The 13,312-nt window shown below is 35.8% G+C and overlaps 2 protein-coding genes across 8 annotated transcripts in view; one reads left to right on the forward strand and one right to left on the reverse strand.

Annotated features, from left to right (window-relative positions):
• Positions 1-1,789: 1,789 nt before the first annotated feature.
• Positions 1,790-4,376, forward strand: LOC117405255 (large ribosomal subunit protein uL2). The gene is made up of 5 exons (XM_034008179.2): positions 1,790-1,961; positions 2,190-2,331; positions 3,134-3,352; positions 3,864-3,979; positions 4,177-4,376. The coding sequence occupies exons 1-5, from the start codon at positions 1,824-1,826 to the stop codon at positions 4,333-4,335; spliced, it is 774 nt and encodes a 257-aa protein (XP_033864070.1). The 5' UTR covers positions 1,790-1,823; the 3' UTR covers positions 4,336-4,376.
• A 1,806-nt stretch (positions 4,377-6,182) lies between these two features.
• LOC117405776 (probable ubiquitin carboxyl-terminal hydrolase FAF-X) overlaps positions 6,183-13,312 on the reverse strand; it is a 76,097-nt gene continuing 68,967 nt past the window's right edge. For all 7 annotated transcript variants that reach the window (XM_034009151.3, XM_034009150.3, XM_034009148.3 and 4 more), the window contains 2 exons: positions 12,103-12,198; positions 6,183-8,933 (listed from right to left, as the gene is read on the reverse strand). In XM_034009151.3, coding sequence (XP_033865042.1) covers positions 8,799-8,933; positions 12,103-12,198 — 231 coding nt within the window. In that variant the 3' untranslated portion in view covers positions 6,183-8,798. The remainder of the gene's footprint in view (positions 8,934-12,102; positions 12,199-13,312) is intronic.

Below are 13,312 nucleotides of genomic sequence, written 5' to 3' on the forward strand. Positions count from 1 at the left end.
AGCTCCGCTTTGGGATTTGACGTAGGCTAATTTATTTTTAAATGTATTTAGCACACCGCCTTCAATTGAACTGTTTCTAGCAGATTCGGCCATTCGTTCAGTTCAGAGCAGTGCGTGAAATGTCCGTCATAATAACCATAATTGACAGTTTCTGATCAAAACCATGTATAACTTAAAAACGAAAATGATACCTTTTACAAATCGATGGAGCGTGTTAAGCTTATATATATATATATATATATATATATATATATATATATATATATATATATATATATATATATATATATATATATAGATATAGATATAGATATAGATATATAGAGGAGTAGTGGTTAGGGCTCTGAAGTCTTGGCTGGAGGGTCGTGGGTTCAAAACCAGGTGGGGGACACTGCTGCTGTACCCTTGAGCAAGGTACTTGTCTTTACCTGGATTGCTCCAGTAAAAACCCAGCTGTATAAATGGGTAATTGTATGTAAAAATAATGTGTAAAAACGAATGTAATTGTATGTAAAAATAATGTGATATCTTGTAACAATTGTAAGTCGCCCTGGATAAGGGCGTCTGCTAAGAAATAAATAATATCTAATCGTATATTTATTGTCATTCATATAAGAAGATAGGGTGCCAGAAGTGTATGTTTGCTTAGGTCCCCGTGACGGATTAATCCGGCCCTGACTCTATTTATAGCCATGCCATTTTTGCCACGCACGAATGATAAACATCGAATAAACTACATTACCCAGTGCACATCGCGGTTATAGATCTATTTTATATAACCCTTCAAATAAGCAGTAGTATGGTGTTATTATTTTTCACAACTAATTCCATATTTTATATCTAATTATCTGTAAATGAGACAGTGCTATATATATATATATTTTTTTTTATCCGTTTTTTTTTGTTTTTTATTTATTTTTTCCCATGTGGCGCCGGGCCTTTCTCCGGAAGAAATAGAGCATCTACCCGCTTGACTTCCTCTTTTTCTACAGCCTGGGTTAGGTAGGAGAATTGCGATTTTTTCCCCTAATTTAAATCTACCTTTAATCAACTTATTTATTTCCCCATCCATAAACATTTTCACCTTGTTTGTGTGGCGAAACATGTATACGTTGTGTATCTAGTGGCATTATTGATTATTATGTTGTATTTCAATAAAATAACGTTTGTAGTTTAGTAGTTCTATGGACTGTGACATGTTACACACGACATCCCTGTCGCTTTGCAGTTTTTGCAGGGGTACCTCGCAATCATTTGAGAAAATATCCAGTACCATAATCATGTGTTAACATAACGCCGGTGAAATACGTTAGCTACGTGTTTATGTTTTACAAGTATACAGAGCGGTGCTGGTCCCGGTAGTTAATAATTATTTGAAGTGTGGTATATGTTGCGTCCACCGCTATTGTCAATGTAAAATAATGGCATTCGGTTTTTCCTATAGACATTGTTATTATAAATATCCGGTGGTTTGTTTTTTAATTTGTCATTTGCATGTATATTTAGGTTTTAGGTGGTATACAACATATCGTGAGTAATGGCCGACGCTACCGGTACTACTTCCCAGTCTGTAGTTTAACAAGTTGTTGCTACAGGAGACCACGTTTCAAAATTAAACTGAAGATTAGCTTCAAATTATTAACAATGCAAACGCTACTGCGGTTATGGGAATATTAATTTTAAGTTTATTGTCTCTCCCAGTTTGTTTTTATTATTATTTAAACCTCCACACACTGCTTGCATTTTCTGAGCGTAGATGCCTACCTGTTGGTAGCGTTGGTCACGCTGTTGTCATAAAGTGAATTTTCTCTTAACAGTACACAATGGGGCGAGTTATCAGGGGACAGAGAAAAGGTGCGGGCTCCGTCTTCAAAGCCCATGTGAAGCACAGGAAAGGCGCTGCTAAACTCAGAGCTGTTGACTTCGCTGAGCGCTATGGCTACATCAAGGGAATTGTAAAGGTAATTATCTTGAACATCTCTACTGTCGTCTGAGATGTCCTCCACCAGGAATGTCACCAGCACAGCACCGACTCAAGAATAACTTAAATTGATTTTTTTTTTCGGGAAGATGTGAAAATTCACACTGGAACAAAACTCTATAAAGCTACTTTTATTAGGCCGATTTTAAGAAGTAGCATTCTGAATTTATTGTAAAGTGCATTATATAAAAACTCCCCACTTTTACAGGATATCATTCATGATCCAGGCCGTGGTGCTCCCCTGGCCAAGGTGGCTTTCCGTGATCCCTACAGATTCAAGAAGAGGACCGAGCTCTTCATTGCTGCTGAGGGCATTCACACTGGGCAGTTCATCTACTGTGGCAAGAAGGGTGAGGTTCAGCCCTTTAATGTACTTTTGCTATTTCAACTGTAGGTGCCAGTGACCTATTAAATTGTGCAAGGTTGGGTGTCACGTGATGCTTTTGTGGATTTTTTCATTGACTCCCACTGGCAAGAAGACACAATCATGTCCCAATATAAATTGTAATATGAGCTGTCCCTGTACAAAATATACTTGGATTGTGACTGACTACATTTATACAAAGTGGTGGTTGGAATCTTGCCCAGTGGATGCATCTGAATACTAGTTTGGTTAGTGCATGGGGTATTTGCTCCTCTTAGGGGTACATTTCTTTTATTTTCCTTGAGCGCTGGGGTGTTCGAGGCTATATTTTCACAACTGCTTGCAGAAAGGTTCAAATTTGCATTGGGATTTTGTAGCTATTGGTTCTGTTTACTATGAATTTGGATCACTGTGAACTAAACAGCAACAACAGGAATGACGTTTGTGATGAGATATTCTGCAGTATCCTGTAGGTATAAGTCTTGGAGAGTGCCTACTTCATGATAGTTCATTTTGTATTTAAAGATTTTCTTTTAACAAGCACTCTGACTGCACGGGCCCTATTCAATATGTGTTATTTAAGTCATTTATAAATGTGTAGTTATCCCCAAACTTGTCAGTGTTGTTTAAACCCGGGAAACAAATGTATATTTATTAAAAAAATAAAAAATAAAAAAATAAAACCGATAGCACTTAACCTTTTTGATTTACAATGTTGGTCCACATTATGAATTTCGGATAATCTGAAAGTTTGGGTTTGTAACACGCTCTGTTTCTGTCCTTTTCAGCTCAGCTGAATATTGGCAATGTTCTCCCAGTTGGCACCATGCCTGAAGGTACCATTATTTGCTGCCTGGAAGAGAAGCCTGGTGACCGTGGTAAACTGGCCCGTGCCTCTGGGAACTACGCCACTGTCATCTCCCACAACCCTGAAACTAAGAAATCCCGCGTGAAGCTGCCATCCGGGTCCAAGAAAGTAATCTCCTCTGCCAACAGAGCCGTTGTCGGTAAGTGCACATCTGAAATACAGTATTTTTCTGGTATTAAAGGGACCAAGTTCAGAACACAAACAAAGTGGCTTGAATAGGGTGTAACAATTAATTGTGATACTTTTACATATGTATCATCGGAATAGAGGTGTTTATCGTCATACAAGACCAAAAGCATAACATGGTGCATTGTAGTTCACCAAATGTTTCTTGAATTATAAATGTTTTGTAGTTGGTATAAACACTTACTCTAGATTTGTCTTGAGAAAATAGTCCACTGAATGATGATTTGATCGTATTAAGCAAGTAGCCCATCAGGAGCATCACATAGTGATGCATATCCTGATATGTATAGTGACATTAGTGTATCATTGCACCCCTATTGAGAAGGGGTTGACCTCTGAAGTTAAATGTTTTCCATGTATGATCAACTTGCATATCGCTTCAAATTGATTTAGGTATAACCACTGTATTTCAGTTTTTCTTTTTTTATAAATACTCCACTAAAACCTTGTAAATTGGTATCTAGGTGTTGTTGCTGGTGGTGGTCGTATTGACAAACCAATCCTGAAGGCAGGTCGAGCCTACCACAAATACAAGGCCAAGAGAAATTGCTGGCCACGTGTCCGTGGTGTGGCTATGAATGTAAGTGAAATAAACTTTATCATGTGTTTTTGTAGAAGCTTTACAAGTAGGTTTGATTTTGATGTATTCTAATACATGTCCAATTGTTGTAATTTAACACAGAAGTAGTTTATTGCACTGTCTGTAAAACATTTGATCAGACCAGTTGCTTATTCCCAGATGTGTAATGAGTGAATGTCTTCTCTTCCCTCTTCCAGCCTGTTGAACATCCCTTCGGTGGTGGTAACCATCAGCATATTGGTAAACCCTCAACAATCAGGAGGGATGCACCAGCTGGTCGTAAAGTCGGTCTCATTGCTGCACGTCGTACCGGTAGACTGCGTGGAACAAAGACCGTCTCAGACAAGGAAAACTAAGCTACAGTACTTCCTCATAATAAATGTGTAAAAAACCCAAATCTTGAATACATCTCTTTATTTCATGTTTGATCCTGGAGGGCAGATATGTTCTGGTAATCTGACTTAACCACAACATCCTGTACGTAATACAACATTTCAAAAATCTCCACCTGCACAAAAATTAAAAGGAACGACAACTCCCAAGCACAAAATGTTTATTTAATCTACTGTGATTTGGCTTAAGAGAAATTGAGCGAATGTTGTAATATGGTTTTATTTCACTTTCAGGGATGAGCTGTTCTTGAGAGCACACTGGATTGAAACAAAGTGTCAAATATAAATATACAGTAATAATTGTTGTATAATGATGCTCATACTTACATAAAACCAGCAGACCAGGCACATTTGGACAGAGGGTTACATTCATGAGACAGGTGTAACTCACCTAAAGGGAGTGGTTACACACCAGCAGTCAAGGGTTTTCATCTGGTGTTCAGTGTATTTCATTAAATATAGTAATAATAAAATCTTTTGTTAACCCTTTGCTGTCCATTTATTCAGCGCATTGGGTCCAATTTATTTTAGACGCGCCGTTTAATTTTTTTTTCTTTTCACAGTAAAACAGGTTTAAAAGGCACTGCATATTAACAGGACATTCAGTACTGCATCTCCAGCCCCGCCCCAACCCTTGTTCACTGTATTTTTTACATGCCTCTTCATAGTAGTGCATACCGATAAATCATCTCCTGATCACTCGTTTTATCACCAAACTCCTGAATAATGCGATCCAAGTCATTATTTTATTACTATAACATCTCAAAAAAGCTCTGCAAATGGCCGTGATATTGTTTGAGCACTGGATGCAGAAGCAGCTATCTTGTTATGTCCGTGTTATCTCTGTGGTGCCGGGGCTATCTGTATTTCTCCGATACGCCAGTTTTCTTTTTTTTTTTGGCTCCTGTCTGTCTCGCTCGGCCATTGAATGGTTTTCTCGGCTTTTTCTGGAGAAAAAACAACTAGAGACCTGTTTTTTTACGTCTTTTTGATAATGTCGGACAGGGTCCGACATTGGACCGGAAAGGGAAAATAATGTCGGACCAGGTCCGACATAGGACCGCAAAGGGTTAAATATGTTTTGCTGAATAGAGGCGGGCTATGTGCATGTCATACAATTGTACCAGTGGTCTAACTGATTAAACTCATGGAGGACCTTTTTACCCACAAGTTACTGTGTATCATATGCTTTGAGTGTGTACTGAAGCTGGCTTTGATACTCTTAACATTCCTAATTAGGAATCTTGGGAAGAATGGATGAAGACTGAGGCATCTGTCTACTTTACATTTATAAATGTGTAAGACAGATGGTTACAAAAGTTGCATCACCTAGAATTTTAGGATTGAGACAATAAAAAACTATATGAACAATTTACATAATCAAAGAAACTACAAAATGACATTGCAAAGTTCTACCTGAAGCCAGCAATAGTAGTACCGTATTTCATGTTAGATTTTGAAGTGTCACATTTTTCATTAAGTATATGGGAAAACTACAAATGGCATGTAATTCAGTATGTTAATATAACATTATTCTGCAGGTTTCATTTGACTTCATGAAGCAACATTTTTTTAATTCTATAGGGTGATGCTAGACTTTGCCATAGCTGTACATGCTTTTTAAAAAAATAATTAGAAATTTGTAAATTATATTTTAACCATCTGTACAAATCATATTGTAGTACTGAATCTTTGTCTATTTATATTTAGTGAGTTTCATTTCGATTAAATAAAAATTAAAGTAAATTCCTTTGATACTTAAAAACTACTACAAAACCTATTTACTGTAAATAAAGATGTGGGACACTAAACAAATTCAAAAGAACAATCTTTAATTCCCTCTTTCAATGCATTCTCCAAAAATGAGGATGTAGTTAACAACAAAATGTAGAGTAGGGTTAATACAAAAATCTTAAAAGGTCAATCTTAAAAAAAAAAAAAAAAAAGTTTTTTAAATCAGACTTTGTCAGTGTCGGTTTACAGACTAGTAGGCTCGATATTTCTTGCAACAAAGAAATGACCACACGTATGTTGTTAAAGCAAGTATCACAAGTGGACAAGATGTGCCCGTATCCCAGTGTAAAAGAAGAAAGGTCCTGATAAATTCCAGTATGAAATGTCATGCATTCATTTCAAGGACCTCACGCCTGTATTTAACACTCCAGGGTGCCATAAGCATATCATTTCCAGCGCTGTCCCAACGGGACGACTGTTGAGGAGCATGTACTGCATTTTACAATTCAAATAGTAATTTATTTAGATTTTTGCTTTTTTAAAGGAACATTTTTACAGTTTGCTAGGTTTGTACAGTGCTCCAAGGCAAATCAAGGGATTCTATTTTCCATGCATGTTTCACAAAAGCTTAAAAAAAAAAAAAAAAAAAAAAAAATGTCAACCATTAATTAAAAACTACTAAGACCTTACAGGCATACATAAAACATTAACATTTACATGTACCCTGGTTCAAGGTTTTAAAAATAAAATTGCCCTTAGTTTAATTAATATTTCACAATTTAGGGGAAAACCAGGCTGCTACACAAAGCTGTGATCACCTGCAGAAAATCCTTCAGGTTCTTAACTATATTCCCTCTTGGTGAAGCATTCCTTAACTTGACTGTAAAGCCCTGCAGTATGTACAGCACGTACTGTAGAGGACAATGATGCATCTTCATAGGCCATTTGTGTGGTTTTCGCCCATATCATCTGTGCACCACATATTTACAATACAGCATAAATAAAATTCGAGACAGTTACAGAGTCAATATTCCATTTTCTTTATTCTTGCTAAGGGGCGCAATGCTTTTAGTATATTTCTGTGCACAAAAACCTCACAAAGTGAAAGTTCACATCGCGACTAGCTCCAGAATTCAACGTCACACCATGGCCAAAACAAAAGTCGGCAAAACTGGGCGCAGAACTCTGTACAGTCAATATTTTCTTTAAAAATAACACAAGGACAAAAATGTTCCTCTTAAATCAAATTCTATTTGTGAAATTCAGCAAAATAATTTCTATAAAATAAAACAGCAAAATATTTAAATATAATATGGTGGGCTGTATCTTTTCTTTTGCAGGAGTATTTGGTATTTTAGACAAATTCCAAAAAAATACACACATTCAAGTTACCAATTAAATACAGTATTTACTGGTGTTTTCCTTTAAATCCTAAAGAAGGATGCTTAATTAGCATTCAAGATACCTCTAAGAATTTGCAATTCGACTAACCAGCAGTTATTTCATATAATTACAACCCTGCTTATTTTTGTTGTATGGATGAAGAGTTCTAAGACAATGCCTGCTTTCAAGTAGGACTGCATGAAACAAAATCCAAGCGAGTTACTCCATTGTAGGAGGCACTCAGAACATCTTTGCTGACTTCAGCCTTCACTGGACTGCAGTAGAAGGAAAGTGTTAAGAAGTTAATCTAAATGTAAGCTCTACCAATGAAACTAAAACAAGCACACCGAATACAGTCTATTATGCTCCAGGCATCCTGGCATAGCAAATTGTTGCATATATTTTTTTTAAATTTAAGTCTTTAAAATTCCTATTACTGAAAACTATGTGTTTATTATCCCACCAACAGACTGCCAAGTATTAAATCTGAGGAATATATGTGCAATTGAAAAGCCACTTATTCTTATATTTTTGTTTTCCCAATTACAGCCATCAAGGTGTAACAGGAAAGGCTCTTAGTTAAAATCAGGGCCTACAACTGCTGTCATGTATGATCATATATTTCCCATCGGCTACACTAATCTGGTGTGAAGCCATGCTAAATGTTACAGCATATTAACTAGCGCTTCAAAATGAATCAACTAATACCAGAATGAAATAAAGGCAATGGAAGAGATCTAGAACAAGGTTACATCACCACTTTTCCACATCAACCAAATATTATAAGGTTATACCAGCCAGTTAATAGCCCATAGTAAAATCAACTTTGGCAGCAGTCTCAACATAACATGGTTGACATGGTTAGGCTTTTTTTTCTTCTTTTTTTTGTCTTTTCCTAAAAAGAACTGACCCCGTAAGGCAGACAACCTTCACTGCTGAGCACAGGTGATAAAGCAAAAGATTTTTTTTTTTATTTTGTTGTTTAGATCTGCAAGTCTCCTACAGCAACAGACAGTTTTGCTGAGGAAATTTAACAGTCAAACATAAACATACTATATACACCTTTGCCATTTACACATTAGCATCAGGCCTGTTTTCTTACAACACTATACACTTTCCACTGCAGGCGGGTTATATTTTGACAGCAATATTCTGCAGGGCAGGCAGTGAATAGACTCTCCACTCCAGGTTAAATAGAAATAGTTTTATTCTGAACGAGAAGGACCTGGAGAATAGCTGAACTGTAAGGCCTGGTCGTGCACTTAATTCAACTGTCTCGATGGAGCGAATCAGATGAGAACGTGCAGTTTTTATTCTTTCGTCTGAGCTGGAGAAACCTCTTCACTGCCTTCCCAGTTTTCTTGTGCTCGTTGACCTGGACGCTGAGGGTTGTTCATGTGCTGTGCTGCTGGGCCTGTGTACGGCTGACCATGTGTATGGTTATTCTGAAAAACAACAGAGTATACATGGATTTAAATAAAAAACCTGGAAATGAAAAACAAAACATCCCCGGTGGCATACTGCAAGTATTATAAATATGGGAAAAGAATCTGTTGAAATGGCCACAGGTTAAAACAATATTGCAACTTCATTGACAGAATTAAAGAATACACCTGCAAATACCATGTGGTTTGTATCATAGATATGGTCAGAGGTTAAAACAATGTGAAAGTATTGAGTGCCAAATATTAGGACCCTAATAAGTGTACTGCATCTATACTCCATAAACCTGAATAGTCGTAAGACCTCGACTTGACAGGCATGTCAGATGTCAATGTTAACACCATTTAACATATTTAGCATAAAGTGTATATGTGTAACCCTGCAAATATTCAGTCAATACCTAAAAATTAGTCAATGAGATTTAAGGGTTTGACAGTTGTTTTACATCTATTGGTCAGTAAAGTATAAATCACAAGATTGTGTGTAATTTTCACAAGGTGCAACAGATTGTAATACCCAACCAAGATTTCACAAGATCAAGAAATCTCAAAAGACTTTGAATTAAGGTATCTTAACAAGGCTTTCACATAACCCTGGAATCGGTGTAACTAATTTAAACAAAGAAATCTAGTATGCATTATGACCACAGAATTCCCAGGCTCCAGAGGTTGAAATAGTTCTCAAAATGGCCCCTTATTGGTTACTGATATAGAAGAAAATAACACAGTTCAGAAAAATGCATGCAATGTATGGTGCAGGCTTTTCCCAAGAAAAGGAAGAAAAGCATTGAAATAGTTCCAGGACTTGAGATTCCATTCTGAGAAATGTGCGTGGTGTTAAAAAGTAAGGGTCTAAAAGTACAACTGTGCTCATTGCCAGCTAAGGTTGATTATATTCTCTTAATTAGGAGAGGCAAAAATAGTTCTTTAAAGAAAAAAAATCATTCATAATTCAAAAATTGCTAAGAGAAAATTGGTTTTCATGATCAATAATACATTTTGATTCTGATTCTAATTTTTCATGGCTCAAATCTAGAGGCGCATGGTATCAAAATCCCATCCTTCTTCACAGCAGTTATTGATATTTTAACCCAAGCGATTATTAGGGATTTAGCACACTCACTGTGTAAACTGCACCACTGTCTTGTCAAACAAACTGCTTAGGGAAAGGTGAATGCTACACAAATAAAGCATTAGTAAGCTTGAGCTTTGATGTGACAGCAGTAGAACACAGAATCACAACTGTCACACACGATTCAAATATGCAATGTTCAGAGTTCACATTCCCTGAGGAAAGTCCCCTCCCCAAAAAACAAGTGAGTGCGCATTGTCACATGGAAGGCAGCTGACATTGCAAATGGAAACTGCTGTTGTGCACCAACATTCTTTTAACCCCAATGTGTATATCACTAACTTTCGATTGAATTTGATTGATCTTGAAACAGAGAGCTACATTTGTTTGTCTCCACAGAGAGAAGCTAAATACAGAATCACCTTTAATTAACAAGCAGGCAGTGCACACAGGATCTGAGAACGTAGCCAGAACCGCATAAACAAATTCATAACACAGATTCTTACAGGAGCAACTACTAAATCCAAACTAATGTTATCCTTGGTAACTGCTTCTCCATGGGTTACACCGTATTCCCTCTAATATTTAGTTTAAAAAAAAAAAATCTAATTATGACTTTAATATTTTGTCACTCACTGACTGTCCACAATAGCAATCTCAAAAACTTGAACTGCTGCACCTTAAACGATGTGTGTGTGTCTGTTTCTGTCGTAAATATTTGGCAAATCACACCTATGAAACCTATTTTGCTCCAGAAATGGGAGATAGATGTCACACTTGTCATTACCTCAGGAAAGATATGGATTTTATAAGAAAGTTTCCCTTGCTGATAAATGTAACATTGCCAAATCTGCAGAAGAGCTGCCAGAGTTCTGCAACTGAGAATTTTGCCAGCTGCCATTCCCTGCAAGTGTATCTCAAAAGATACAGCCTCTGGATGTATGATTGAACAAGCTGTTTAAACAAAGGGTTTGCGGCTGTTGGACCGAATGGATCAGACAATAGGCAAAGAAATGCAACAATGGTGAAAAATGTAAAAATCGCCTGACCCTCAGGATATTACTGATTGGACTGAGAAAGCCTGGAATGAACTGAAACTGAAGAAAAGACATGATGAGCTTGTTAGTAAATATTTCCTCATTTGTGGTATTTCTAATGCTTTAGATGTTTTAATCCGCAAGAGTCTTGAATCAGGTGAACTGTAATTGCTGAGGAAAATTAAGAAGTGCAGTTCTTTGGATTTTCTGATGAGGACATTGCTGTATAATAAGTACCGGTAGTCTAAATGTAAGTGACAGCTGTTAGCTTTCGAAACAGTTATAGATGTGTTAAATACAATTGAATGCATAAGGTTATGGTAATATTTTTTTTTTTATAAAATATAAAAAGTATTTATTTGTATACATATGTATATACGTTTATAGATTTGGTTAAATATAATTTAATGCATTTGAAGCTTGTGCCATATTTGTAGTTTATATCTTGTTTCTTAGTGCTTTTAGATGCATTTTTTTGTACTTGTTTCAGTGGGATTCCCCTGTATAGTTTTGCTAGTAGTCCTGAAATGTTTTAAGCTTTTTCTTCTAGATTTACCTTTTCAGTAGCCTGTACATTAAATTAGCAAGAAACCATATTATATACTCTTAGTGGCATGGATATAGATTGCTTGTATGTTCATAATGATGTATTCATCAGAATGTATTTTGGTTCATTTTCATTTTCTTCAAAAAAATTACTTTGGGAATTGCAGGTCATTCTTACTGAAGAACAATTAAGAGGGAATACAGTAAACAGTGTTTTTTCTTCCTATATGAATTATTTGTAAAATAACTTACAGTCAATATCAATTAGATGCTTTACTGGAAGGAAATAAAATCACAATTTGTTGTATTACACAGATAAGCTTTGATAGAAATAAACCAGTTAAATAATATATGTTTAGCAAGCAGTGGAGTAATAAAAAAAAAAAAACAGAAATACTAAGAAGGAGATGGCTGCTTTCATTACAAGTCCTAAGATGTGAGCAAGGAATATTATGATCTAAAACCAGTACAAATGTTGTAAACCCCACCCCCCCTTGTTAAAGACAAAGCCAGTTACCTGTTGAAATTGTGAGCCTGGTGAGTGAGGGTAGAGAGGGGCATCTTCTGGAGGGGAAGAATCATGGTCATCTGGGGCATCCTGATCATCAGGCTCCTGAAATAAAAAGATGTAAAACACTCAAGTAGCTGGCATGCTTTTTCCATCAGAAAAGCAATACACTACACAATTCAAGCGCTTATGAAAAATATATTTCTCTTTTATTGACTGGTCCAAGTAACTCTGTTTTAACATTTCAATATGCAAGCTGATATGAGATTAGTCGGATAAACATCTGATTAACTGATCAGTATTTAAATATGCAATGAAATGTGTCCTGGTACTTGCACTGCAAGTCAATGTATTTAAAATATCAAGATAATATAAATAGAATGCATGTCTATTAAGACTAGAATGAACTTAGAAGAAACCCAGTGTCAAACTGAATTAACTTTGATCTGAAAACTAGGTAACAAATCCTTGTTAGTGTAATATGTTAAACATAATGCTACACAATTTTTGTGCAAAACACTATACAGGACTACTGCCAAAAACATGACAAGTTTTCACTGCAACCGTTAAATTTAAATGTCAAAACCAACACACTGCTCTTACAAAGTAAAACCATACAAAAGGTCTAGCTGGATACTGCATATATAGGGCTATAATTTGACTTGTTAAAAGGACTACTAGGCAAGTAAACTGGAACATCATCCAGTGTCCCTAAATGACGCCTTACTGTTGTATCATCAACTTGGGGATGGGTTATACAATTTCTAAAGGATTGGTATCACTCCCCACTTATTAGCTGTCAAAATGCAATTAAATATTAAAATCTAGTTCCCGAAGAATCTAAAGTCTTTAGAAATAATGTTATTTCTTATTGTCCAAGTCTATTAAAACATATGATCAAATTTAGTATATACTATAAAAGATTTTTTAAAAGATTTTTTTCTTGGTCATGCTATTACATTATTTGTTTTTAATTTGTTACTGATGCAGTAACTTCGCCATATTTAAAATAAATAAATAAATAAATAAATTAATATATATATATATATATATATATATATATATATATATATATATATATATATAAAAAACATCATTAAAATGAAAGTCGTGCTTTAATTGCAGTCACCATTTCCTCGCTCCAATCAACACTGTAGTAACAGCAGCAGTGACACATACCAAGTGAGGCCTTACATACTGTAGCTGGTGGGCCAAATTC

This window comes from Acipenser ruthenus, chromosome 9 (genome assembly GCF_902713425.1).
Source record: "Acipenser ruthenus chromosome 9, fAciRut3.2 maternal haplotype, whole genome shotgun sequence".
In the NCBI taxonomy this organism is placed as follows: Eukaryota; Metazoa; Chordata; class Actinopteri; order Acipenseriformes; family Acipenseridae; genus Acipenser; species Acipenser ruthenus.

Coding starts and splice junctions, on each gene's coding strand:
- LOC117405255 (XM_034008179.2), top strand. CDS start 1,824: ATGGGGCGAGTTATCAGGGGACAGAGAAAAGGTGCGGGCTCCGTCTTC. Junction 1,962..2,189: donor ACATCAAGGGAATTGTAAAG/GTAATTATCTTG, acceptor CCACTTTTACAG/GATATCATTCATGATCCAGG. Junction 3,980..4,176: donor TCCGTGGTGTGGCTATGAAT/GTAAGTGAAATA, acceptor TCCCTCTTCCAG/CCTGTTGAACATCCCTTCGG.